General features: G+C 36.3%; 1 protein-coding gene across 1 annotated transcript in view; it reads right to left on the reverse strand.

Annotated features, from left to right (window-relative positions):
• Positions 1–1,255: 1,255 nt before the first annotated feature.
• LOC149835834 (Pseudouridine synthase family protein) overlaps positions 1,256–26,210 on the reverse strand; it is a 62,498-nt gene continuing 37,543 nt past the window's right edge. The window contains exons 13-17 of the mRNA XM_090009661.1: positions 9,380–9,453; positions 9,238–9,298; positions 3,597–3,652; positions 1,748–1,945; positions 1,256–1,635 (exon numbers count right to left, since the gene is read on the reverse strand). Coding sequence (XP_089865787.1) covers positions 1,864–1,945; positions 3,597–3,652; positions 9,238–9,298; positions 9,380–9,453 — 273 coding nt within the window. The 3' untranslated portion in view covers positions 1,256–1,635; positions 1,748–1,863. The remainder of the gene's footprint in view (positions 1,636–1,747; positions 1,946–3,596; positions 3,653–9,237; positions 9,299–9,379; positions 9,454–26,210) is intronic.

Here is a 26,210-nt window from a genome sequence, read left to right on the forward strand (position 1 = left end):
AACATCGCAAATATCATACCTAAGTCAAATATATAATACGAACATCGCACAAATTTATAAGTGATTAGACTAAGACCTTTAACATTGCAAATATCTTACTAATCTGAATATATCTAACAAAGTTTGCATTAAAATATGTGGGAACCTCCAATTAAACTGAACATCACAAATATCGCATAATATTTTATGGCCGAAGGAAAGTAGATTGGGGACCACTTGTTGAGGACCACAAAGAATCCTAGTTTATGTGAAAATAACCTTTGGAGTGCATACAATCAATTTTTATAGTAGTGAAGAGCTGCATTTATTACACAAACTTCGCAACAAATAACGAGTTTCACAATATTCATCCCAAATATATGCAATGTTTCGGCATGTTTGTCAAAAAATCTGCATATATTTAGGGATAAACACATATATGTCATCATTTTACAAATATTTAAGTATGATATTCGCAATATTGCGACATTTAATTTAACTAGAGGTTTGCACATATTTTTATGCAAACTTTATGAGATATATACAGTTTAGTATGATATTTATGATGTTAGAGGTTTCAATCTAGTTCGTATTATATATGCAACTTAGGTAAGATATATGTGATGACAAGGTTTCACTCTAACCGGATATTTGCAAATAAATTTATGCGAGCTTCATGAAGTCCACATAAGAAAATGTGTGACTATACATTTAAGTGAGAGTTTGCACTAGCCAACAAGCACGGAACAATATATCCAAAACTTTGTCTTTTCACACATGCAAAGGGTAAAAAGGTCCCAACTAAGTTGATTATTTGCAATTTTGGACATGAAAAAAATAGCAGAAATTTCAGGTCATTTCGAAAAACGTGTCAATTTGCCCATACTTATTTTCTGTTTTTTTTTCTCATGATACTATCATAACCAAAGGATCTCGGGGAGGGCTGGTAAATGAGTTGAACGAAGCTGAGCTCAGCTTGTTTACCAACTCAGCTCAGGCTCAGCATTAGATGAGCCAAGCCACGAGCTGGCTAGCGTAAAAAAAAGTTGTAAGAAATGAAAAGTTATGGGATTTGATCGTCAAACCTCTCTTGCATGCCATAGAATCTAACCAGCTGTACGAAACAGATTTTTCTAATAATTTTTGCACTTGAATTCTGTCATATTCTTACTAGCTTACACGATACAAAACTGTTTTTTCCAATAAATATTGCACTTAAATTCTCCATGTCATATTCTTACGAGCTTACACGAACTGAGCCGAGCATCCTCTGTTCACAAGACCACATTCATTAGAACCTAGAAGCAATTTTTGCAAGTGTATTAGCATCAGTTACCTCACTCGAAGCTACGATCACATGAACCTTGAATATCTATAAGAAACAACAGCCATTCATAGGCCAAATGAACAACCTTGATGCTTCATAAAACAAGAAAGAAAAGACAATTTAATCACAACCATGATTTTATATTCAGAATTCATCATCCATGTTGAGAAAGGTCACCATCATGAAGCTTCGAACTGCACAATAACACGCCTTAATGTTTGATACTTCAAACTTGCAGGAGAATGGATGTAACTGCAAAAGCCTCCATCCAGCCTGCATTGTCAGCTTCCAGAAAAGATTGAAACAGGTGCTGGATCATGACTGTTGTACTGCCACCAACCAGAAAACAATAATATTTTCAAGAAACATGAAAAGGGTTACAGGTTTCGCAGCAGCTAACTTATTCGAGATACTTGCTAGAGTCAGTCATTGGATATTCACCTGATTATCTGTTCAAGTGATCTATCACAGAATTCTCGGAACCCTGATACCATCTTGGCATACCGTGTAACAGATGATAGTGACATACATACTCCAATCAGCTTTGGTTAAACTAACTACTGATTGAAGCAGTCTATCTTAACATCAGTGACATCAAGCTGCAGAATTTCTGCCCTGCATCCTAAGATGGAACCCATGCTGCAAAACGCCTAAGTCAGATTACAGAAACACATTCATAACAGCTACTGTAGCGTACACAGAAAGATAAGAGTCAGGTAGTTGTGCATATCAACATTGAATTTTGGAACACAAAAATTTTGTGGTTTATAGGTTCATAGTTAACTAGTTATTTTTACATTAGTTTTCTCTACTGTTGATCTCATTTATTATTATATTGTTAATTTAGGTCCATCAGCTCCATTGTTTTCATTACTAGTTTTGATTAATGTATTCAGTTTTGGATTTTGTTGTGCACTTATTCTATTTTCTTTTGGATAACACCTTTTTTCTTTTCTGCAGCTCTCTTTTTTCTTTTCTTTTTATTTTTTATTTTAACAATCTTATGAATCCTATATGGTACAAATTTTTTTATTTTAATCATTATACAAAGTTTACCAATGTTAGGACTAACTTGAAATCTCTGGGTGAGAACCAACTTCCCAAGGGTGCATTTGAATTTCCTTGGATAGTAGATTCAAGGAATTCTATGTCCTGCCCCTTGAACACTTTTGACACCATACTTGCCCTGTTCTGCTTATTGATGAAGATGGCCCTGCATTTGGCACACCAGTGGAAACTGGAAAGATATTTTTCCTGCCCATCTGCAGTTATAATTTTGTCCGCATGCTTCCATAACCATTTGAGAATGCTGCTAATATGTTAGAACTTCAGATTTAGAACTGGCTTACAAGCTACAACTCCACTTTGTTTCATCAATACAAGCAAATAATGCATATCAATAATGTTTTCAAGCAATATGATTGCACTAGTGCTTCTGTGTGTAATTTAACTTGCCTATGCATACTTGAAGATGCTCATGCCCACGTGACCCTCAATTTAAATGGTATATGGCAATTTCCATAGAAATCATGTTTTCTGATAACACTTTGTTCAGTAGCACATATTCCATATGAGAGGCATGAAACTCAAAGCTGCATAACAATAGTCATGATGGTTGAAATGACCAACTGCATGAGAGACATCTGATGCTGCAAAGAGTCTTAATCCAGTTGGGAATGAGGAAAAGATGATATAGCTCACAACAGATTGCCAATCATTTAAGGAAACAAGTGCTTTGCATTTATTCATATAAATAACTAAAAGAGGATTACGTGGTATACTTTTTCTTAATATAAAGACGAATACCATAACCCCCAAAACGCAACAGGCTGGATATGGGTCAGATGCTTAGATCATGTATCTGTTTTCTGTAAAATCTGGTCCAGTTCAACTCCTAGATCCAGATCCACATCAACTTTACAAGAATGGGTTAGATTTGATTAAAAATAAATAAATGGAAAAACAGACCACTTCAAACCCAATTCCAACACCAATCCAGTCGAACTATGTTTAGCCAAGTTTGGATACATGTCCAACAAGACCCAACAATACCATGCACCAGATCCAATCAGCATAGATATAAGTTACACATCTACAAATATGGGTTGGATGAGGTCGGATCAAGGTTAGAGATTTGTGACTCATCTGCACCATAACACAGACCTGACCCCACCATTCTGCCCTCCCCTCCCCCCTCCTCCCCCCCCCTCCTCCCCCCCCCCCCCCGAAAAAAAAAAAGAAAACTTGCCAACAAAGTAGTCTACTATGCAGATTGAATTGTTTAATATACCTTGGATGAGTACGCCCAAGATCTCCATGAACGAATTCTTTTATATAAGTTCCAGCCTGCATTTCCACAAGTTCATTGTTTGTCACAAGTAATTTGCATTAGAAAGTTAATATAAATTTTCTGCAAATTTTCTTTTTGGCTGAGCATAAGAAATGACGAAATAATATTTTTCTCACAGTAAATAAAAAGTAACATGACAATATCAAGAAAAGCATGTTTCAGATTGTGAAAAGATGCGACGAAAGCCATTTATAGATTATAGAAAGGAAATCACATTTATAGGCATAAATTTGTGCTATTGGTGGCAATTTATTAATGAAAGAGTGTAAACACAAGATTTTGTGTTGATACTATTTAAATCTACGCAGTCTTTAAATTCTTTTGATAAAAACTCTCCCCCTGAATCAGTGCGAAAGATGAAAATATCATTCTTGAATTGGTTTTTGACTAAATTGTGAAATATCTGAAAATGTGAGAAAACTTCAAACTTGTGTTTAAAGAAATAAATCCAAGTGTGTCTTGTAAAATCATCTACAAAAATCACATAATACACAAACCACAAGTGTTGGCCCCAAACGTTCGAATGTATTAACTCAAGTGGTTGGAAAGAAACAAAGGTTCTTTCTTGAAATAATAATCTCTTTATTTTGCCAAGAATACAATTTCCACATATAAAATTTTCAGAATTACAAAAAAAAAATCATCTTTGAAAAATAATGTGTAATGCCCCAAAACTTTAACCCAAATTTGTGATACTTTTTTAAGTACCAAGGATGTGCAATTCTACATATATCAGTATATATAAGACAATTCTATATCATGACAAGACTAGATGAATACCACATGAGATAATTAATTTCATAAATCACATTCAAGATACATAAATAATCATAGATTGATACAAGCATTTTCTAGCACAATACAAGACAAGTTCCACATAAAATAAAATGCACAAAATATAATAATTGTATTTCTCTATTTATTATCTTCCGAGTATTCGTAAGTCAAGGCAACTATAACAGAAGAGACTACTCAGGGGTTTATTATGATATGTATTTTGTTAACCCGAGTGACTAACTGAAACTGAAATCCAAAGGGAGTGGTATAATAATCGAGAGAAACTCCCAAAGGCCAAACAAAATAAGATGCATCCCTAACTTCTGCAGAAGAACTTAGATTTACCACTTAAAACAAATTAGTAGTCCAACCCTCTAACTCCGAAGACTGGAGACCAACGAGTCATTGTCACTTGAAGCATGATAACACAGTTGTCCCCAAAGTTTTGTATCACTTACTCTCTCCAAGATAAGCCCAAGTCTGAATAAGTTATTTATTTTATTAATTTCATTATCAAGAGTTTTATTAATTGATCACACAGGTGCCCAGCAAGTATTTCACCCAATGCCTTAATGGTCCAAGTACCCACATAGGAAACAAACCATATTATCGTAGTGGCATGAGCCCAAAGATACCCACAGCAGGTAAGACATCAAATTTCTATTTATTTATGTTAACCCATTCAGTGTGTTTCGGTACCTTTAAATCAGTTGAGTAACAAGCACCCCAATGCCTTTAAACTGGTCAGGGATTTTTTTTCAAGTTATGTGTGCATATACATAATTATTATTTTTATATAATTTAATGCTATTGCATCACCCCACTGGTCTATTTTAGATCCATGTCCGATTCCGGGCAAACCCCTATACATAGACTGTAACGCCCAAAAATCCCAAACTTGTAAACTTTTAGGAAAAAATTGAAACTTTGCAATCAATCCTTTCTCAGAGTTTAAAATAGTAGTTCAGTGAAAAACATTGTTTGAAAGAACAAGTCAACGGACCTTAGGTGCATTACAGGCGAACTTTCCTTTACACAATGGATTTGTATCTTCATACAATCATTGAAACTACATAGATTCAAAACAAGGTTCTTGATAATTAAAGTTTACACAAAATGAGGTATTATAAAAGAAACCCTTATACAAAATTACAAAACGTGCTTAAGAGCGAAACAACAAAGAGATAATGAGTGCTTAATATCGTCACGCCATCGCGTCATCATATACCGCATCAACCTAATCATCAACTGCATCCCATAAAATGGGTCAAACTTATGAAAGCCTGGTAGGTGCATGGATATCAAAAATCAGAACAAGACTAACATATGTGTTATTCCTCTTGCGATATGCAGTTTCAGAATAAGTAAAATGAGCATGGTAATCTTGTTTTGATAATTACTGACTTGTGGGTACGCACAGGATAAAACGTAAAAACAACTGAAATTATTTGGGGGTTTATTATGACATGTATTTTAATACCCCGAACATCTAGCTGAGTTTTCTCCTTAGGGGACGGCCTAATAACCGAGAGAGAATTCCCTAAAGGCCAATTGTTACCAGAGGATGCATTCGAACTTTTGCAGAAGTCATTGAGATCTATCACCTAAGATAATATTTGGTAGCACAGTCCCCTAACTCCGATGACCGGGGACACCGAGTCATTGCTGCTCGAGGAGCATAGTTGTTAGAAACTTGTCCATCGGAGTTTTTGTATCATCCTATCCTCTCCCTTGACAAAACCAAAGAATAAATGGGTATGTCAGGTCTTATTTTATCTGACAACCCATTTAGTATGCTCTGGTCCTTTAAACCAAATCAAGTATCTTGCCTATGAAGCTAATCATCTCCATTTATATGATTTTCTTTTAATCATGGTGCATTGTCGTACTACAACGTTACCATAAACCTCTAGTCCAAATCATCGTCGTACTAACATATCGTGCATGTCTGATAGTACCACAACGATGAGAAAGATATTGGTTTCTTAGAAAGAAACCTTAGACACAACATTGAAAATTACGATATCATGTGCCTTAGGCTGAAAAATATCTGAGTCATTCCGAATAGAAAAAAGGACCTGACGTACGTACCATCGAAGGCTACGTAGTCGAAGCCACTTTGTTATGTTGGTTCAAAGAGAAAACTCAGTTGCCAATTCCTGAGTCATGCCAATCTCAACTCATTTTAAAGCTCGAAGAGGTTAGAAATGTGTGTAAAGGAACCTTTCAATGCCAGGGAGTTTGTCCGGTAAGCACGGACGTGACAACATTGATACCAGTATGCAAGGGAGTATTGCTTTATACTTGGGATAAGCTATGTATGAAATTTCTGGATGTTGCAAATATACAAACGCAAAACACTTGTTTTGCTTTTTGAGACATCGAAAAATGCAAGCTTGAAATCTCGCATGTGAAATCTATCAAAAAATCAAGTTTCGGTGAGGATGCGCAAATCTGCATCTTTAAATACATACTAGCATAATTTAAAGCAGGCTGGAATATGCAAAAAACTGCTTACTTTATAAAATTATATATGTATATAGAATTCATATATATTAAAGCATAAGCATGTGCATATTACAGCGTGATGGCAAGGTAAATGACGTAAGGCAGGGCCCGATACGTGAAACCACACATTAAGCTAAATAAATTGCATAAGCGAGGCCCAATGTACGAAATCGTACAATGGGCTAAGTAAATTGCGTAAACTAGGAGCCTATACATGTTACAACCCGACGGCAAAGTAAATGGCATAAAGCAGAGTCCGATGTGTGAAACCACATATCGAGTTAAATAAATTACAGAAAGCTGGAGCATGTGCACATTATAACGTGACGGCAAAGTAAATGACGTAATTTAAAATGAACAAAACTACGCAAAACTGCATCCTTTAATTAAAAGCATGTATATATAGTGTATATATTACAAGTGTTCCGATATTGTTCTTGCATGCAACTTTCTCCTACCTCAGAGATGGTCTGAATCTCTGACGATTCTGAGCATAGGTTATAATATTACATATGCCTCGGTAACCGTGTCAAAAATATAGAGTCTTGTCTGTTGTGCTGATGTCGTACGTTGCAAATGGTTTTTATTGTACTGTGTTAAGTTATTCGATTTTGACGAAAGTGGCGACGGTCGTATCGCAGCGGTCAAACCCGAACCCATAGCAAGTTGGCCAAACCAAGTCCGGCTCGATACTAGCTGAGCTCAGCCAGGTTGCGTCTGTCAAGGTAGACCGAGGGAGGGCTGGTAGGGTCCCGCTGAGCTGGCTTAGTGAAACTGAGTCAGACTCGATGCACCCAAGGTGGTACACAAACCACAAGGCGGATGCAATAGTGGCAGTGGGACCCACCATGCTTTCGTTGTGCTAATGGCAATAGTTGTGGGGGCCACAAACCACAAGGCGATTGTGGATGTGTTGTAATTGTAAAGGCCCTGTGTCTCTGGGAATGTTTTCGCACTTGAAAAAAAATGCTACTTTTTTATGGGTACGAGTTGGGGTCGTTACACTTGTCAGATATATCAAGAATTTCATAGCCAAAGGGCTATTTCTATCCTCTTCTTTAGAGTTAATTGCTTATGCTAATGCAAATTGAGAAGGTAATCCCAATGATAGTCTCAACTATGGGTCTTTGTGTGTTTTTAGGAGACTCTCTTATATCTTGAAGGTGTAAGAAGCAGCAGAAGGTCTCCTTGTCATTCACAGAAGCTGAATATAGAGTCATGGCAACAACAACGATGGAGATTATCTAGTTGAGGGATCTTCTCAAAGATATGGGCTTAATCATTTTTAGTCCTTCAAAGATGTGTTGTGACAATAAGAGTGTTATCTATATTACAAGCAACCATACCTTTCACGGGCGAACCAAGCATATAGAGATGGACTGTCTCTATGAACAAGAAGAATTTTTGTGAGGAACCATTGAACTACCTTATGTAACTTTGGAATATCAGCTTGCAAATTTCTTCACTAAGGCCTGATCTTGCCTTCACCTTAGTCTTTATCTCTTCTAGGCAAACTTTTAATGATCACACCGTAAGTTTGAGGGGAAGTGTTAAATTATATGTTGATGTAAATATATATATATATATATATTAGATATATATATATACATATATATATAAATATTTTTTTAATATTCTATGTAAACTGAAATACCCATCGGGGGTATTTCAGTCATTTTACCCATGTAAATATGACCGTTGGGGACTAGCCCAATGACTAATTGGGCTGCCCCCTTCCCTCTCTCTTGTATTATAAATAGGGGTTCAAACCCCTTGTAGTGTTCAATGCTTTTCTAAGCATTTTCATCAAGAATTATATTTTTTTATGTTGTGTTGGCCTTTAGTAGCCCTTGTTATGTTTTTATAGTTCTCCTTTGGGATTGTAATATCCTTTGGTGGATTAGTTAGTGCTTGTGCACTTTTATATTCTTGTTGAACCATATTGGATCCTCTATTGTATTTCCGCGTGTTTCATTACATATAGTACTGTCAATAGACTATGATGGACGGAGACAATAAAGATTATGCTTCTCATTTCTACTTGTAACTAAAATAATTCTCATTTCAACCGCCAGTATTTTACCATCCTGCTATTGGTATCATTTATTTAACCAAATACAACATTCTTGATAGGGGAATCACCACCTTGTCTATATCTTACCAGATATTTCTTATAGCAGCTTCATGAAAATAAAACAATTTCTCGTTTGCTAAAATCATATGGAGACATGATAGTGAAGTAGGTCCTATACCTAAACACAAAGTAGTTTGACATTGTTCAAAGATTTACATATACCTGGGTGCACAGATGCAACATGAAATATTCCGAGTTACCACCAACTCTCTGGCCCATCATCCTTTTAGAACACAAGAAGTTTTTGGTCATAACAGTGAACACACGCCAAATATTCTGCAAGAAATAACTACAGGTAGTGTACCAATGAATTAATCGTTTACGCTCCAGAGGACTTCGACGATGCAGAACTCTAACTGGAGTTCTCTGAATGACTTCCTGCATGAAATCAAAGCAAAAGGATTGTCCAGGTTAGACTGAAAGAATTAAAATTGCATATTGAAATTTATGACCTGACATTATCAGGATAAAAATGAAGTTTGCATAAGGGAGTATCCATAAACCAGGACAAACATAAGGAAGCATCTGGAAAGTCATTAAATGACTCAGTATGCATGCACTGGAAACAAAAGTCAAACTCTGCAATACCAATCCGACAGCAACAGATATATTCTACAAGGGTTTGAGAACATGTTCTAAATTATGGATGATGGATGGTCAAAATATTTAGGAATAAGCATCACATAAAAATAATCCAAGACAAAAAAAAAGGAAAAAGAGGAGTTCCACATGTAATTAATTTGCAGTCTCCAGTCTTGATCATTGGTCTTTGGATGATTTCCCATCAGCTTTGATCAAATGAAGCGTATAAGCAGTTCTAATATTAGATTACACTTACAAAAGACAACTTAAAGAGTAAAAGGTTTAGGTTATGCTAGGATATCCTTATGTTTCCAGGACAATTTTCATGAAATAATGCCATATTATTATTAAAATGAATGACCAAATTCATATCCAACGTAATAAATAGATGCAAGGTTGTCCATGCCAAGAAATCATTGAACTGCCCACATGCAAATCTCAAACTTCCATGAATGTCATTGCAAAAACAAAATGAATCTTGACATCATCAGCAACCCATAGAACAGAAAGGGAATCTCCTTCCACCTATATTGATTAAAGTAATATTTGTTAAACCAGTAGTATAAAAGTCGTAACTTATTGTGCAATACATTATGATATAGTATTTTTTACAGCAAAACCCAACACGGTACAGCTCTAAACTAGTTTCAGGGGTGTATTAATATTGTACCCAATGTAATTGATGAACAGTTATGTACCGTATGATACAGATCATCTGGGAGTGTATCGTAAAATAATGATACTATGAAAGTTTAGATTTTTCGGGTAATACTTTTTACAATTTTTCAGAATGTCAGGCTAGTTTTGGCCAAAGCTTTTCCACTTATAAGTGTAATATCATGTGTTTTTATACTATGTTAAATTCTGAGATTTCAGAAAAATTGGCTGTGTTGTAGAAAAATTGGTAAAATACTCGATATTAGGTAGCGTCAATTGAATCTGGGTTCGGCCCAAATCTCATTGACAAGACCTAAACGAGCCAAACAAGATATGATAGAAACGTTTATTTTTGCCCTTTAAAATCAAGCAAAATTTGGGTTAAATTCAGGCGAAATTCAAATTATATATCATTTGATGCGCCTTAAAATTCTGAATCCATCGATATATTACTTTTTTGAATTCGGGTTACGGTTGGCCCGAAAATTGCATTTTCAAAAAAGGCCCGCCTCGATGAGACCGGGTCCGGATTGGATCGAACCGGATCCAATCCATATGATCCAAGTTAATATGGATCTGGACCCAATCCAAAACCCACATTAATTAAGATATGGTCCAATTCAAGATCCAGATCCAAAATCCAAGTCCAACGAAATTAAAGCTTTAAATTCAGTATAAAGGTTTAATTTAAGGAAATTTGAAGTTAAAAAGACTCCTAGAGGGGTAAGGCACCCTTTGAAACTTTCTGGACATTTATTAATTAATAAATAAATAATTAAATATTAATAATTAATTAATTCCAAAAAAAATTATAGATATGGTAGTTATCAAATAAGTAGGGTCTCTAGAAGAGTCCAATTTGTTAAGAGAACAAAAAGGTAAGTACGTAAAGAAAAAAAAAAGAAAAGAAGTAAAAAGTAAGAAAAGTCAACAAATTTTGAGAGAATATAGGAAAGAGGTCGGAGATAACCCTAGAGGGGGGTCACCCGCTAGAGGATTCCATCCTCTATAAAAACTCAAAAAAAAATATAGGAAAGAAAGAAAGAGGAAAGGAGAAAGAAAGAGAAAGAGAGAGAAGGAAAATCGTGGGAGAGGAGAAAGAAAGGACCTTATTCCTCTTCGATCATCCAACGCATCTCCGGTTTTTCTTTTTCGTCTCTCAACAAAGGTACAGGTTCTTTTAACCATTTGAATAGGGAGAAACGGCTTAAGTCATACTCATGTAATGTTTTGGTGGAAAAGAATGGTGAAAACATGATTTATATATATATATATATATATATTGAGGTACCGATTTGCCCTTATGAAGGACGATTTTCCTTATGCATTAAACACGTAGGGGTTTTGGTTTTCATGTACAGATTTGATGTGTAATAATTTTTTTTCTGTATATGCAAAAAAAAGGGCAAACAATATTTTTTACATGTTCTTGAGTACAAACCTGTTATGTTTATACATGGACAGAACTGTCCGATCCTGCACCAGAACAGATCTGGACAGAACTGTCCAGTTCTGCACACGGACAGATATGCCGACCTCCACCCATGTGCAGATCTGGTCCATAAGGCTGCCATTAATCCTGAAAACAAAATACATGTTCGTATATATGTGCATGCCTTAGAGGTGTCACTGAACTTACATGTTTATATACATATTCCTGCAACAGTAATACAGATTTATATGACTGTTTTTCGGACTGTTATATGATTGTTTTTCAGACTATTATATGATTGTTTTTCGGACTGTTATATGACTATTTTTCAGATTGTTTATATGACTTTTCATAGGACTGTTTAGGTGATCGTTATGCTTTATAAAGTGTCACCAAATTTCATGTTTATATGTGATTGTTATGCTTTATAAAGTGTCACCAAATTTCAGGTTTATACGTAATTGTTATGCTTCATTAAAAGTAATCGAAATGCATGTTATATATGACTCTTTATGTTTATAAAGTGTTACCGGAAAGCATGCTATATATGACTGGTTATGCTTATGAAGTGTTACCAAAATGCATGTTTATACATGATTGTTCATGCTTATAAATTGTCATCAAAATACAGGTTCATATGACTGTCTATGTATGTTTATATATGATTGCAGGATTGTTCATTTGACTGCTCATTTTGCTGTCCAAATGACTGCAGTGCATATTCATATGAATGTCCGTTAGACTGTTCATAAGATTACAGTACTGTTCATTTGACTGCTCATTTTGTAGTTCAAATGACTGAAGTGCATATTCATTGGACGGTTCATTGGATTGTTCCTATCATCGAAAATACATGTATGTAACATGACTATTTAGGCTTCATAAAGTGTCATCACATGTATCTTCGGTTGGTGCAGAAAAATATATGTTTTAGTGTTGTAAAGAGTAGTCACATACATCACTATTATGTGCAGAAAATAATTGAGACTGCATATGGTCATCGGTTTGGGCCGTGATTGTTTTGTCTAAGCCCAGCCGACTGCGAATAGATTCTTAGTGTTGTTCCGTGTGCGGGCAGCATAGCCTCGGGCTCGGTAGTTATGTTTTGTATCTTGAGCATGCCCGAATTAGCAAAAATGTTGTTGTTTATATAGGCTCATGAAATCTAACATTATGTTCGCATAAATATGCATATTATGAACACGTGAATTTTGTGGTAATATTGATGTTGCATTAACATGAGCATATGCATGTTATGCATAAGATGAATCATGAAAACAAAATGGATGTTGCAAGCATATGTTCATATGCATATGTAAATTGTTTCTATATGTACATTCGTATTGTGTGAGAATAAATGTGCATTTGTAGACATGTTGAATTATTGTGTAATTACATGTTCAAAGTGGATTTTTGCATAAGATGCATCGGTGATCAGATGTGAACCATTGTAGGCCGTGTGGGCCACGAGCAGATGTTTATCTAAATCTTATTTTATGCATTGCAAAGTCCATTTGAAACTTATTGGTTTTCTAAATTGATTGCACTGTTAAATTTTGTAATGGGCCAAGGTCCCATGTTGTGTTTTGCATGTTGATTTGCAAAATGAATCTTTTGAAAAGAACATGTCTTTTGATAAAAAGATAAAAAAAGATAAAATAGTGTAATTAATGTTTTTCTTCCTAGACGTCCCTTCCACAGTATGGGAATCCTGGACGACAATTTTGGGGAACTGTGAGGATAATAAAACTCCGTGTGAGATTGTACCCCTGAACCTGATATGATGGTTCACCTCCCGACCACGGTTTAGCGAATTTTCAGTCACTTTGCTTGGGGGGTGATGTAGATACACTTGTTATTAGTATAGCAAAAAAGTGGCATCAACGGATGTTGATTTTTATGGTATCCCGACATTAGATGTTGATTTTTAATGTTTCGATGGATGGTGTTGATTCCTGATATCAGTCGAAGAACAAGTGTGGAACCCAATAATAAAATACAAATTGTGTATTAAGATAAAACTGAAAACCTATCTTGAACTTCGAGAATTGTTGTGCCCATTTTGATTATCCACAGGTTTTAATAAAAAGTGAAACTAAATTTGTGTGCATTTAATAGAGACATGCATGCAAAAGAAAACTCGGATAATAACTTAATAAGTTATTCATGCATGTGCATTGGAATCAGGCATATTTATTGTTCTACATTAGTTCATGCATTCTTACATGTTCTATTTTATGTGAAATATATTTGTTATTGTATAATAATTATTGTTAAATGCATGAATGATTATTTGGATTATGAGATAGTTGTAGTTTATTTTCTCTAAAAACTTGCATGAATTTAATTTACGTTGTTTCTTGCCTATTTGGATTTTTAGAGGAATTTGTACAAGAATCTTTGATTCTTATCCAGTACTATTTATGTTTTTCACAAGATTCGATGCCCACTGATGAGGACGTCTACCATATGGAGCTTACGAGACTACGTGACTACTTCTGATATTTTGTTTGGGGTCAGTGTGGCTCTATAATTTTATATATTAATTTGATTACACTCTTGAACTTTGAATATTGGTTAATAAAGTTAATTTTTTTATTGTTGGTTCAATATAAGATCCCTTATGGTTTGAAATGTGTGAAGTCTGTGGTGCCCCGGATCCTTGGGTTTTGGTTTCCGTAATTTTTTTTAAAAAAAAATCACTTTTCAAGTGTGATGAGTTGGGGTCATTACAATAAGGGTTGTTTTTTACCCCCAAACACACCCCTAAGTCATTTTGGAAGCTTGGGGTGTAAGATTTAGGGTTTTTAAAACTTGGAATTTCAGGAGCTCGTTGTAATGAAATGGGCAAAGTAATACAAGAGAGTGTCTCTCATGGGTTCAAGAATACAATAGCAAATAACACAAAGGCCTCTTATGGATCAATATAAGATAACAATCACATAAGCCACTTAGAGGCCAAACAACAAACATAAAAATATAGGATCATATTACGAGAGAAGGGCTTGAGAAAGCCTTGAATACAAGAGGGGATTCATCCCCTATTTATACACAAAAAAGAGGAATTAGAGTCATTGGAGTGCGAGCACTCCCAACAACTTTATTTCAAGGGCATTATAAGGTCTATAATGCCTTTGCTAAAAGAATAAAATACAAAAAATAAGAAAACCCTAAAGTGCCTCTAATGAATACAACAAATTATATAAGGTGAAATGACTAAAATACCCTTAATGGTTTTTACTTATTATATCAATAAATATATATATATAAATATATATACATATATTAATATGTATATATATATATGTTAGCACATATATATACTTTAACACTCTCCCTCAAACTTGCTGTGTAATCATCGAAAGTTTGTCAAGCAAAAAATGAAACCAGAGAGAAGGAAGAGCTTTCATAAAGAAGTTGGTCAACTGAAATTCCCATGCTACATAAAGCAGGATGATGGTCTTCTTCAAATACTCTTCATGAATATAGTGGCAATTCATCTCAATATGATTAGTGCAGTCATGAAACGTGTGATTGTCGGCTACGTAGATAGTGCTTTTATTGTCACAGCATAACCTTGAATGTGATTGCATATGCACTCCTATGTCTTTCAATAATCTTCTCAACCACACAATTTTACGATACTCGACTTCGGTTGACAACAACGACACACCAATGAGTCACCTACAAACACATAGAAACATGTAGTTGAGCTTTTATTATTAGGATCTTCTCCCTAATGAGAGTTAGTATAAGGCTATAAGCTATGTCACATGGGTGCGGGTGCGGGTGCGGCACAATTTTAAAATTTTTTGACACGGGGACTCGGCAAAATATATATATATAATTTTATTTTATTTTATTTTTAAAATGCCACAGCACAGTCTGTGTGACTGTGCACAGGCACAGTCCACAGCACTGTGACTGTGCAGAGTCACAGAGTCACAGACTGTGCACAGTCTGTGACTGTGCACAGTCACAGTCTGTGACTGCAGCACAGTCACAGTCTGTGCCTCTTTTTATATATATTTTTTTAAATAAAAAATATAAAAAAATGAATTTTTAGGGACATTTTTGGACTCGGTCAAAGTTGACCGAGTCCAAAATGTGGACGGACTCGGCCTGGACTCGTTGACCGAGTCCGACTCGGCGTTGACCGAGTCCGGGCCGAGTCCGAAGCCGCACCCGAGTCCGCACCCGTGTCGGGGCGTGTCGACTCGGGTGCGGCACCTCCTTAGCCGAGTCCGTGTGACAGGCTATAAGCAATTAATTCTAGTGGAGAGGAGGAAGACAAAACAATCTCCTTATAAACAAAATTTTGAAAGTATCCAATGATATGCATAACGGCACTCATGTGCACAGAGTGGTAGGGGAATGCTGGAATTGACTGGTTGTATGGACTACATGTGAGATATCAGGTTTGGTAATGGTCAAGTATGTAAAGGCACCAATTATTTGGCAGTAAGGAGTAGGATCATCTAGAGGTGTGTCATTATCTATCTTCATTTTTGCATTTATCACTTCAGAAGTGTCTATCCTTTTTTCATCTGTAATTTCAGACTTGTCTATGCAAAAGCAAACTTGGATTGAGTTAGAAAATAACAATGAGCAAAATATGCAACCTCAATCCCTAAAAAGTATCTAAGAAAGCCTAAATCAGTCATTTCAAAGCTATGTTTTAAAATATTCTTAATAAAACTAACTCTTTGTTTGTCTACTCTAGTGATGATCATGTGTTCAACATAGCGAAGAAAGATAACAATACATACATCAGATCTCTTAATAAACATAACAGTGTCAGTATCTCCAATCCAGAAAACAAATTGGGGAAGGCTATAGAGAAGGAAACCTTTACTACATGGATCATCCTCTTCTTCCAAAAAGCAATTTTTGTTATAATATTCAAAAGATAAATTTAGTTTTATGGCATCAAAGGTTGTGACATCCTAGTTTTTCAAAATTGTCTCATGTACCTCATTTAAGCAAATTTTAGAATAAAAAATTTTATTATGAGGATAGTATTATTGGCAAAATGAAAGCTCTCTCCTTTTCAAAAAGAACCTTTTTTTCTTCTAAATCATTTGAATTAGTGCACTCGGATGTATTGGGACCCTCTCCTATTTTATCTAAAGGTGGTTTTTCTTATTATGTAATATTTGTTTATGACTATACAAGATACTCATGGATATATTTTTTTAGGCACAAAAAATGAGGTTTTTGAGAACTTTAAAAAATATCATGACTTTATCAAAAATTAATTTGAAACCAAAAATTCTATCTTCTGCTCTACTCTAGGGGAAAATTTATGTCAAATGAATTCAAAACTTATTTTGAAAATAATGGAATTGTTCATTAAAGATCATGTGCTTATACTCCTCAACAAAATGGATTAGGTGAGTGAAAACATAAGTACATAATTGAAACTACTATAACTCTTTTAATTGCAAAAGATGTTCCAAAACATTTTTGGGCTGAAGCATGTTTGACTTCCGTCATTTAAGCTTCAAAACATTTTTCCTTATGAAAAACTTTTTAAAGGTTCTCTTGATTATCTTAGATTAAGACCTTTTGAATGCAAGTGTTTTGTTCTCACTGAAAAAAATGATAAACTCTCTCCTAAAGTCATACCAAGTGCTTTCTTTAGATATAGAAAAACTCAGAAAGTATTTAAATGTTTTGATTTCAAAAATAACAAACTATATATATCTATGAATGTTCGATTTCTAGAAAATAAAAGTTTTTTTCAAAATGTGCCTGAGAAAAACTCTAAGTATTCTTTCTTGCTTGAATTATTGACTAAAAGTAAGTAATTCTTCATATGAGAATGATAGAGTTGAAGAACCTCAATCAAACCAGGATGGTGAAAGCATTGAAACTGAAGGACCTAACATAATTCAATATAAAAGGCGTGACAATGATAGTCAACCAAATGCCTTAGAAAGGTACTCTACCTTAGAAAATCAACAAACTGAAACAATCAAAAGATCAGATAGGACTTCCAGACCCCTTAATAGATTTGTTTCATATGAATTTTTTTTCTCAATATAGAGCTTGTCTAGCTAGAATTTTGGCGTATTTTGAACCTACCACATATAAACAAGCAAAAGAATGTCCCGAATGGGTGAAAGCCATGAATGAAGAATTAGGAGCACTAGAAAAATCCATGACTTGAGAAGTCTCGGATTTGCCTAAGGATAAGAAAACTATAGGTTGTAGATCGGTGTATAAAGTCAAAACTAAGAGTGATGGGACCCTAGAAAGAAACAATGTCTAGTTAATTGCCAAAGGGTAGGAACAAGAATACGAAATAGACTATGATGAGACATTTTGTAATACTCATCGTTTTAAAAAAAATTATGTTTTGGATCCAACCCGGATCCCCCCCCCCGCCCCGTGGGCTACTTAAACCCCCCAGGGGGGTTTCTTTTTTTGAAACGAGAAACCTCTCTCTCTCTCTAGAACCCCGACCATCTCGCCTCTACCCCCCCCCCCCCCCCCTCGTCTTCTTCTCTCTCTCGTTAGCGCATGGAGGCCATGCTCCCTCCCTCAAGTACGTTGCCTCTCTTTCTCTCGTCTCTCTGTTGCTGACAGGAGGGCGCCGCCCTCCCGCCTCTCTTTCTCTCTATGTCTCTTCCCTCTCCTTCTCGATAGTGACAGCATCGCCTGGTGCTGCCACCTTGTCAGAAGCAGCGGCACCACTTGGGTGTCGTTGCTCCCCTTTTTGAGGTGGCGGCACCACTTGGGTGTCTCCTATTCCTCCTTCACCGTCCCTGTTAGCCTAAAGGGAGGGTGCCGAGCACCCTCCCCTTTTCTTCTGCCCATGCGGCAGGAAAGCCAGAGCCACCTGCGAGGATGGCTCTGGTTCGCCTAAAGGGAGGGTGCTTGACACCCTCAGGGAGGGTGCTTGACACCCTCCCTTTTTCTTTTATCTCAGTGTTGAAGGTTGACCAGAGCCACCTGCAATGGTGGCTCTGGCTCACCTGAAAGGAGGGTGCCGAGCACCCTCCCCCTTTTTTCTGTTTCTGTCGGCTGACCAGAGCCATCTGTGGCGGTGGCTTTGGCTCGCTAGGACAAAGGGTGCCCAGCACCCTCTTCCTTCTCTTTTTTCAGCAGCAGTCATAGGTTGTTGCTACTTTACATGGACAACCAACAGGGGGTGTTGACTCCCCTGTTGCTCCCTTGTAGCCCCTGCCCCCCTTTTGCCGAAGAACCGAGCAAGGCTCGGTCCTGTCGCAAGGTTGGGACCAGGCTAGGCTCGGCCTGACCACTGAGCCCACCCCCCACCCGTTGGTCGCTTAGCCAGCCGAACTAAGCTCGACTAGAACCGAGCTCAGCTCGGTCTCCACTTTCAGACCGAGACGGCTCAGTTAGTAAACTGAGCCCGACTCAGTCGAGCCTTACCCTCGCCTCTTGTACCGAGCCTGGCTTTGTCCGATCGACTCAAACTGGGTTCGGGTTTGACCCCTATGATGCAATTATCGTCACAATAAAGTTTTAATACCATCTTTTATGAAGCTTAACGTAAACTTTTTAGCACTCCATGTCAACACAACGGACGTGACATGCTTACCAAAGCACAAGCCCTTAAAAATCTATGCTCGGAATCGTCAATGAGACCGACCATCTCCGAGGTAGGGAAAAGTTGCATAAGAGAACAAATGATGGAATACTTCAAACTAATATATACATATATATTCATATATATATATATATATATATATATGCTTTTAACTTAAAGATGTAGTTTTGCGTATTCTTGTCCATTTAAAATTATGTCATTTACTTTGACGTCGTGTTGTTATGTGCACAGGCTACTGCTTACGCAATTTATTTAGCCGATATACAGTTTCGTACATCGTGCATTGCTTTACAATTTATTTAGTTGATGTACGCTTTCGTACATTGTGCATTGTTTACATAATTTATTTAGCTGATATACGATTTCGTACATCATTCATGGCTTATGCAATTTATTTAGCCGATATACGGTTTCGTACATCATGCATCGCTTATGCAGTTTGTTTTGCTCGATGTGTAGTTTCGCATATCGGGTCTTGCTTTATATCATTTACTTTGCCATTGCGTTGTAATGTGCACAGGCTTATACTTTACTATATATGTATTCTATACACATATATATAACCTTATAAGGTACGCATACTCCTGCCTACTTCAGATTACGCATGCATTTAAAGATGCAGATTTGCGCATCCTTGTCAAGTCTATTTTTAAAAAGGTTTTACATACGAAATTTCAAGCTCATCTTATTTGTTGTCTCAAAAAGAAAAATAAGTATTTGGCGTTTGCATTTTCGCAATTGAGTTTTTTCCTCAAACCTACATAACGGAAAGGCTTCGACTACGTAGCCCTAGGTGGTATGTACATTCGGCCCTTCTCTTTGCTATCCGAAATGATCCGGATATTCTCCGGTCTAAAGTACGAAACAATGAAATTTCTAAATAAAAGTTGGGGTTTCTTTCCGAGAAACTGATATCCCTCTCATCGTAGCGGTACTATCAGACATGCACGGCATGTTAGTACTACGATGATTGGACGGGAGGTTTAAAGTAACCTCGTAGTGTAAAAATGCACGATAATTAAAAAAAATACATAAATGGTGAGGATCGCCTTCACAGGCAAGATGCTCAATTTGGTTTGAAGACCAGAGCATGTAGAATGGGTTGTCAGTTAAAATAGAACCTGACATACCCATTCGTCTCTTTGATTCCGTCAAGAGAGAGGATAAGATCGTATAAAAACTCCGATGAACACGTTGTTAACAACTATGCACCTCGAGTAGCAATGACTCAGTGTCCCCAGTCATTGGAGTTAGGGACTGCGCTACCAAAAATTGTCCTAGGTGGTAAGTCCCAATGACTTCTGCAAAAGTATGGATGCATCCTCTTAAACAAGTGGCCTCTGAAGAATTCTCTATCGGTCATTGGCCGTCCCCTTAAAAGCGGACTCAACTAGTTATTCGGGGTATTAAAATACATGGAATAACAAACCCACGGCAATCTCAGTTGTTTCTACGTTTTTCCTATGCATACCCTCATGACAGGTAATTATCGAAACAAGATTATCATGCTCATTTTGCTTATTCTGAACTGCACATCACGAAAGGAACAACGATATGTTAGTCTTGTTTTGAATTTTGATATCTATATACCTACCAGATTTTTATAAGTCTAACCCATTTTATGGGGTATAAGTGATGATTAGGTCGGTATGACAGGCGATGACGTGATGATATCAAGATCCCACTCTTTCTCTGATGTTTCATTCCTGAGCACGTTTTGTAATTCTAGATAAGGGTTTTCTTTTGAAATTTCTCTTTTGTATAAACTTTAATTATCAAAAACCTTGTTTTGAATCTATGTGATTTCAATGCTTATATGGAGATACAAATCTACTGTGCAAAGGAAAGTTCACCTGTAATGCGCCCAAGGTCCGTTGACTTGTTATTTCAAACACTATTTTTTCGTTTGACTACCATTTTAAACTCTGAAAAAGAATTGATTGCAAAGCATCTAAATTTTTCCTAAAAGATTACAAGTTAGGGATTTGGGGGCATTATACATTTGCCCCAGTAGCTAGGATGACTTCAGTTAAAACCCTTATTGTTGTTATTAAAGGTTGGCCTATATACCAAATGGATGTAAAAATTATTTTTTTAAATGAAAATCTAAAAAAAGAAGTTTATATGGATTCACCTCCTGGATATGAAGTCCCTGTGAAAATCTCTACAAAAAGAGATTGTGTGTAACACCACAATACAAGAAATACAAAGAGTGCACAATGGCACAAAGGAGAACACTCACAAGTGCACGGATACACATGCACAAAAGCATGAAACAAAATGAACTTCAATTCATAAGTTCCCAAGAGGGGCTTTACAAAAGCATTGATATTGCATATGCTCTCACAAAAAAAGATATGTTTACAAGGGCCACTAAGGCCTATTTATAATGCAAAAAGAAGTCACAGGGTGCAGCTCAATATGACCGTTGGAGCTGCACCCAACGGTCACATTTGTGATTGTTGGGGCAGCTCCAACAGCTATATGGAGTTGTCCCTTTCACAACAGTCAAAAAGAAAAAAAGTGTAAAAAGCAAAAGGTGTAAAAGGCAAAAGTAAATAAAAAAAGAAAAAGTAAAAATGTGCCCATTAGGGTGGCTGACACCTATTGAGTAAAAAGACTGAAATACCCCTGATGGGTATTTCAGTTTACAGTTAAAAGAGACATAATATTTTAACACTCCCCCTCAAACTTAGGGTGTCACGATCGAAAGTTTGCCAAGAAGGAAGTTAAATCTTGGAGAACACAGTGCCTTGGTGAAGAAGTCTGTCAGTTGATATTTTGATGTCACATAAGGAAGGTCAATGGTTTTTCTTAAATATTCTTCACGAACATAGTGGCAGTCCATCTCGATATGCTTCGTGCGCTCATGAAATGTGTGATTTTTGGCAATGTAGATTGCACTTTTATTATCACAATATAATTTTGTAGGCCCTTGAACTTGAATATTCATATCTTCCAACAAGTTGTGAATCCAAACAATCTCCATGGTAGTAGATGCCATGGCTCTATATTCAGCTTCGGTGGATGAAAGCGATACTTTTTGTTGCTTCTTGCATCTCCAAGAGATTAATGATTCACCTAAAAAAATACAGAAACCAGTGGTGGAGTGACGGTTATTTGTGTCACCTCCCCAATCAGAGTCAGTATAAGCAATTAAACTTAATTCAGACGTAGAAGATAGAAATACTCCATTGTTTACTGTACCCTTTATGTATCTGATGATACGAAGGATGGCGCTCATATGGACTGTAGTGGGTGCATGTTGAAATTGACTAGCAACATGTACTGCATGAGAAATATCAGGCCTGGTAATGCTGAGATACGTTAGGGATCCAACCAGTTGTCGGTAAGGTGTGGGATCTTTTAGGAGAATCCATCATCAATCTTCATCTTTGAACCTACTATTTCAGGAGTTTCGCAGACCTTGTCATCTGTGATTCCTGATCTATCAAGAATCTCACAAGCAAGTTTAGTTTGAGACAAAAAATAGCCTCTCTGAGAATAGGCAACCTCAATTCCCAAAAAATATGTCAGAAATCCCAAGTCTGACATTTCAAATCTTGAAGTCAAAATAGATTTAATGCTCTTAATTCCTTTGATATCATCACCTGTTATTAACATATCATCAATATATAACAATAATATAACAATCTCTGCACAGATTTCTTAACAAACAATGCAGTGTCAGTATAGCATGAAGTGAAACCATTTTCAGTCATTACATTGTTAAACCTATCGTGCCAAGCCTTGGGTGTTTGTTTCAGTCCATAAAGAGCTTTACGAAGATGAAGAACTTTATTTTTAGGGATTTTCATACCAGGTGGAGCATCCATGTAAACTTCTTCATTAAAATCTTCATTTAAAAAAGCATTTTTGACATCCATTTGGTAAATATTCCATTTTCGAATTGAAGAAATAGTGATAAGACATCTGACAGTAACCATACGAGCTACTGGAGCAAATGTTTCTTCATAGTCAATCCCATATTCTTGGTTGTACCCTTTAGCTACAAGACGAGCCTTATACCTTTCAAGAGAACCATCACTCTTAGTCTTGACCTTGAACACCCATCGACATCCTATAGTTTTCTTGCCATTGAGAAGAGATTGAAATTCCCAAGTGTTAGCTTTCTTAAGAGCTTTGAGTTCACTCTTCATGGCTTCTCTTCATTCAGTACATTGTTTGGCTTCTCCAAAAAAAAATTGGTTCAAAATAAGAGTGAATGGCACTCAAACAAGCTCGATATTTAGGAGAGAAAGAATCAAAAGATACGAATCTAGAGGGAGTCCTTCTAGTTCTTTCAGTTCTCCTAGGATGAGAATCATGAGTGGAAATAGTCTCACTAGGTTCACTATATAGTTCAATAGCACTCCTAAAGGTGCTTCTATCTCTATGAGAATAAGTGATGGGTTCTCTAGATACATTTTCTTCTTGAGGGGTAGAAGGGTTAGAGTTATTCTTGATCACAACCATTTCATTTTCACTATTATATGTTGATTCATCATCACTAGAGATATCATCATCCTTAGATAAAAGGTCAAAAAGAAAGGACTAATCGGCATTTTCTAAATGAGATTCATTTTTTTCAAAACCACTATCATTTTCCAAAAAAGTTACATTCCTTGAGACATATAATTTATCATTCTTAAAGTCATAACATCGAAAACCTTTTTGAGTTTCCGAATAGCCAAGGAAAGCACAAGGAATGGCTTTTGGTGAGAGTTTATCATTTTTATCGGTAAGAACAAAGCACTTACAACCAAAAACTCTCAACCTATTATAATCGGGTTCTTTTCATATAGAATCTCAAAGGGAGAAATTTTATCTAAATTTTTGGATGGAAGTCGGTTGATAAGATAGACGGAAGCAAGAGCTGCTTCGGCCCAAAAATTTTTAGGAATATTTTGGGAAATGAGAAGGATTCTAGTGGTTTCAATGATATGCTTATGCTTTCTTTCGGCCAAACCATTTTGTTGTGGGATCTTAGGACACGATCTTTGATGGACAATGCCACAATCCTCAAGATATTTTTTAAACTCATTAGAGAGATATTCACCTCCGGAATCGGTCCTAAATATCTTTAAATTACTATTAAATTGATTTTTTATCATCATATGATATGTTTAAAACATGAAAAAACTTCATGTTTATGTTTGAGAAAATATATCCAACAATATCGTGAGAAATCATCCACAAAAATCACATAATAAGCAAAACCACCTTTGGATATGACAGGTGTCGGTCCCCAAACATCCGAGTGAATAATTTCAAAAGGTTTAGTACTAAACATAGTTCTTGGTTCAAAAGATATACTTCTCATTTTTCCAAGAATACAATCATTACAAGAGAAAGTATTTTTACAAAGATCTTTAACAAAATGTAGATAGGATAACTTGGTAATGTTGGGATGACCAAGTCTCTTGTGCCAAACATTTATGTCTTTATGTTGGGCCACATTACAAAAGGTGTTTTTAGGAATTTGAAGAAATTCCACATAGTACAAGTCTCCTTTCCTAGAGCCTTCCCCAATCAATCTCCCGGATCGGTGATCCTGTATTAAACATTTATTAGATGAGAATTGAATGTTACACCCAAGGTCCGTGAGTTGAGAAACGAAAAGCAAGTTTAAATTTAATTTTGGTATAAGTCTAATTTTTGGAATAAAGAAGTTTTGGGTTTTAAAATTTCCAATTCACTTAATTTTGAGAGAAGTACCATCCGCGGTCGAAACAAAAGAAGGTGACACATTTTTAGAATACTCGGAAAGAGATGAAATGTTTGGGGTCATATGAAAGGATGCACCCGAATTTAAGAGCCAAGAAGTTTTACCTGGAGAAGAAGAGGTGGATACGGCGGCACCGGAAATAGCTCACTTTAGAAGAGGTTGAAGAGCCTCCACAATTTGATTGAGACATAGAGCTTCTTTTGAAGATTCCTCTTTGGATGGTTGAGATGTAGTTGCCATTGCTAGAAGTTTCTTCTATTTTGGGCAAACCGGTTTGATATGACCCGGTTCTTTGCAAAAGTGACACGAGATTTTGCTATAATCTCTTCTTCCTCCTTGATTACCTTGATTTTGATTCTTAAAATGAGGGGGTCTATATGTTCTTAAATTGTTACCGGGTCTAGAAACGGCATTAACACCATCACATTCTTCTTGATTTGTGGACATTGCAAGCACACTAGGATTTTGCTTGATAATGCTCATACGGGTTTCCTCTCCACTTAATTTAGTTAAGACATCTTCAAGAGAGGGAGAGGTAAAAGAGGATAGGAGAGAAGATCTTATTTGCTCAAACTCGGGCCTTAGCCCATTCAAAAAATTGAAGAATCGGTCTTCTTCTAATTGCTTATGACGAAGCTCTATGGCTTCTCCACTTCACTTGGGTTCAAGCATGGCAAGCTCATCCCAAATTGAAGAGAGTTCCGCAAAATACTCTCTTATAGACATATCACCTTGAATAAGAGTTAACGCTCTCTTTTGAAGATAATACTTATGGGACAAGTCCCTAGAAATATACATCTTCTCAAGATACTCCCACGTTTGAGAAGCCTTTTTAAACTTTATAATGTTGGCATTAATCCTTGTCTCAACGGAAGAGAAAATCCAAGACAAGATCTTGAAATTCTTCATTTCCCATTCCTCATGTTTCCTACTATATTCCTCAAGAGCATTAGTTCTTTTATCTCCCTCAAGGATTTTGATTTCCCCTTCTTTAACCAAAGTAATTTTAGGCTCTGGTTCCGGAATCGAGCCATGAATGTAACCCCAAAGCCCTTCCCTTTGATGTGAGCTTCCATATTTCTGGCCCACACGTGATAATTTGAGTCATTTAGCTTGAAACCAAGAGAAAAATGGGAGTCTTTCTCACCCATTAGAGA

This window comes from Nuphar pumila, chromosome 6, assembly GCF_984573655.1.
Source record: "Nuphar pumila chromosome 6, dmNupPumi1.hap1.1, whole genome shotgun sequence".
In the NCBI taxonomy this organism is placed as follows: Eukaryota; Viridiplantae; Streptophyta; class Magnoliopsida; order Nymphaeales; family Nymphaeaceae; genus Nuphar; species Nuphar pumila.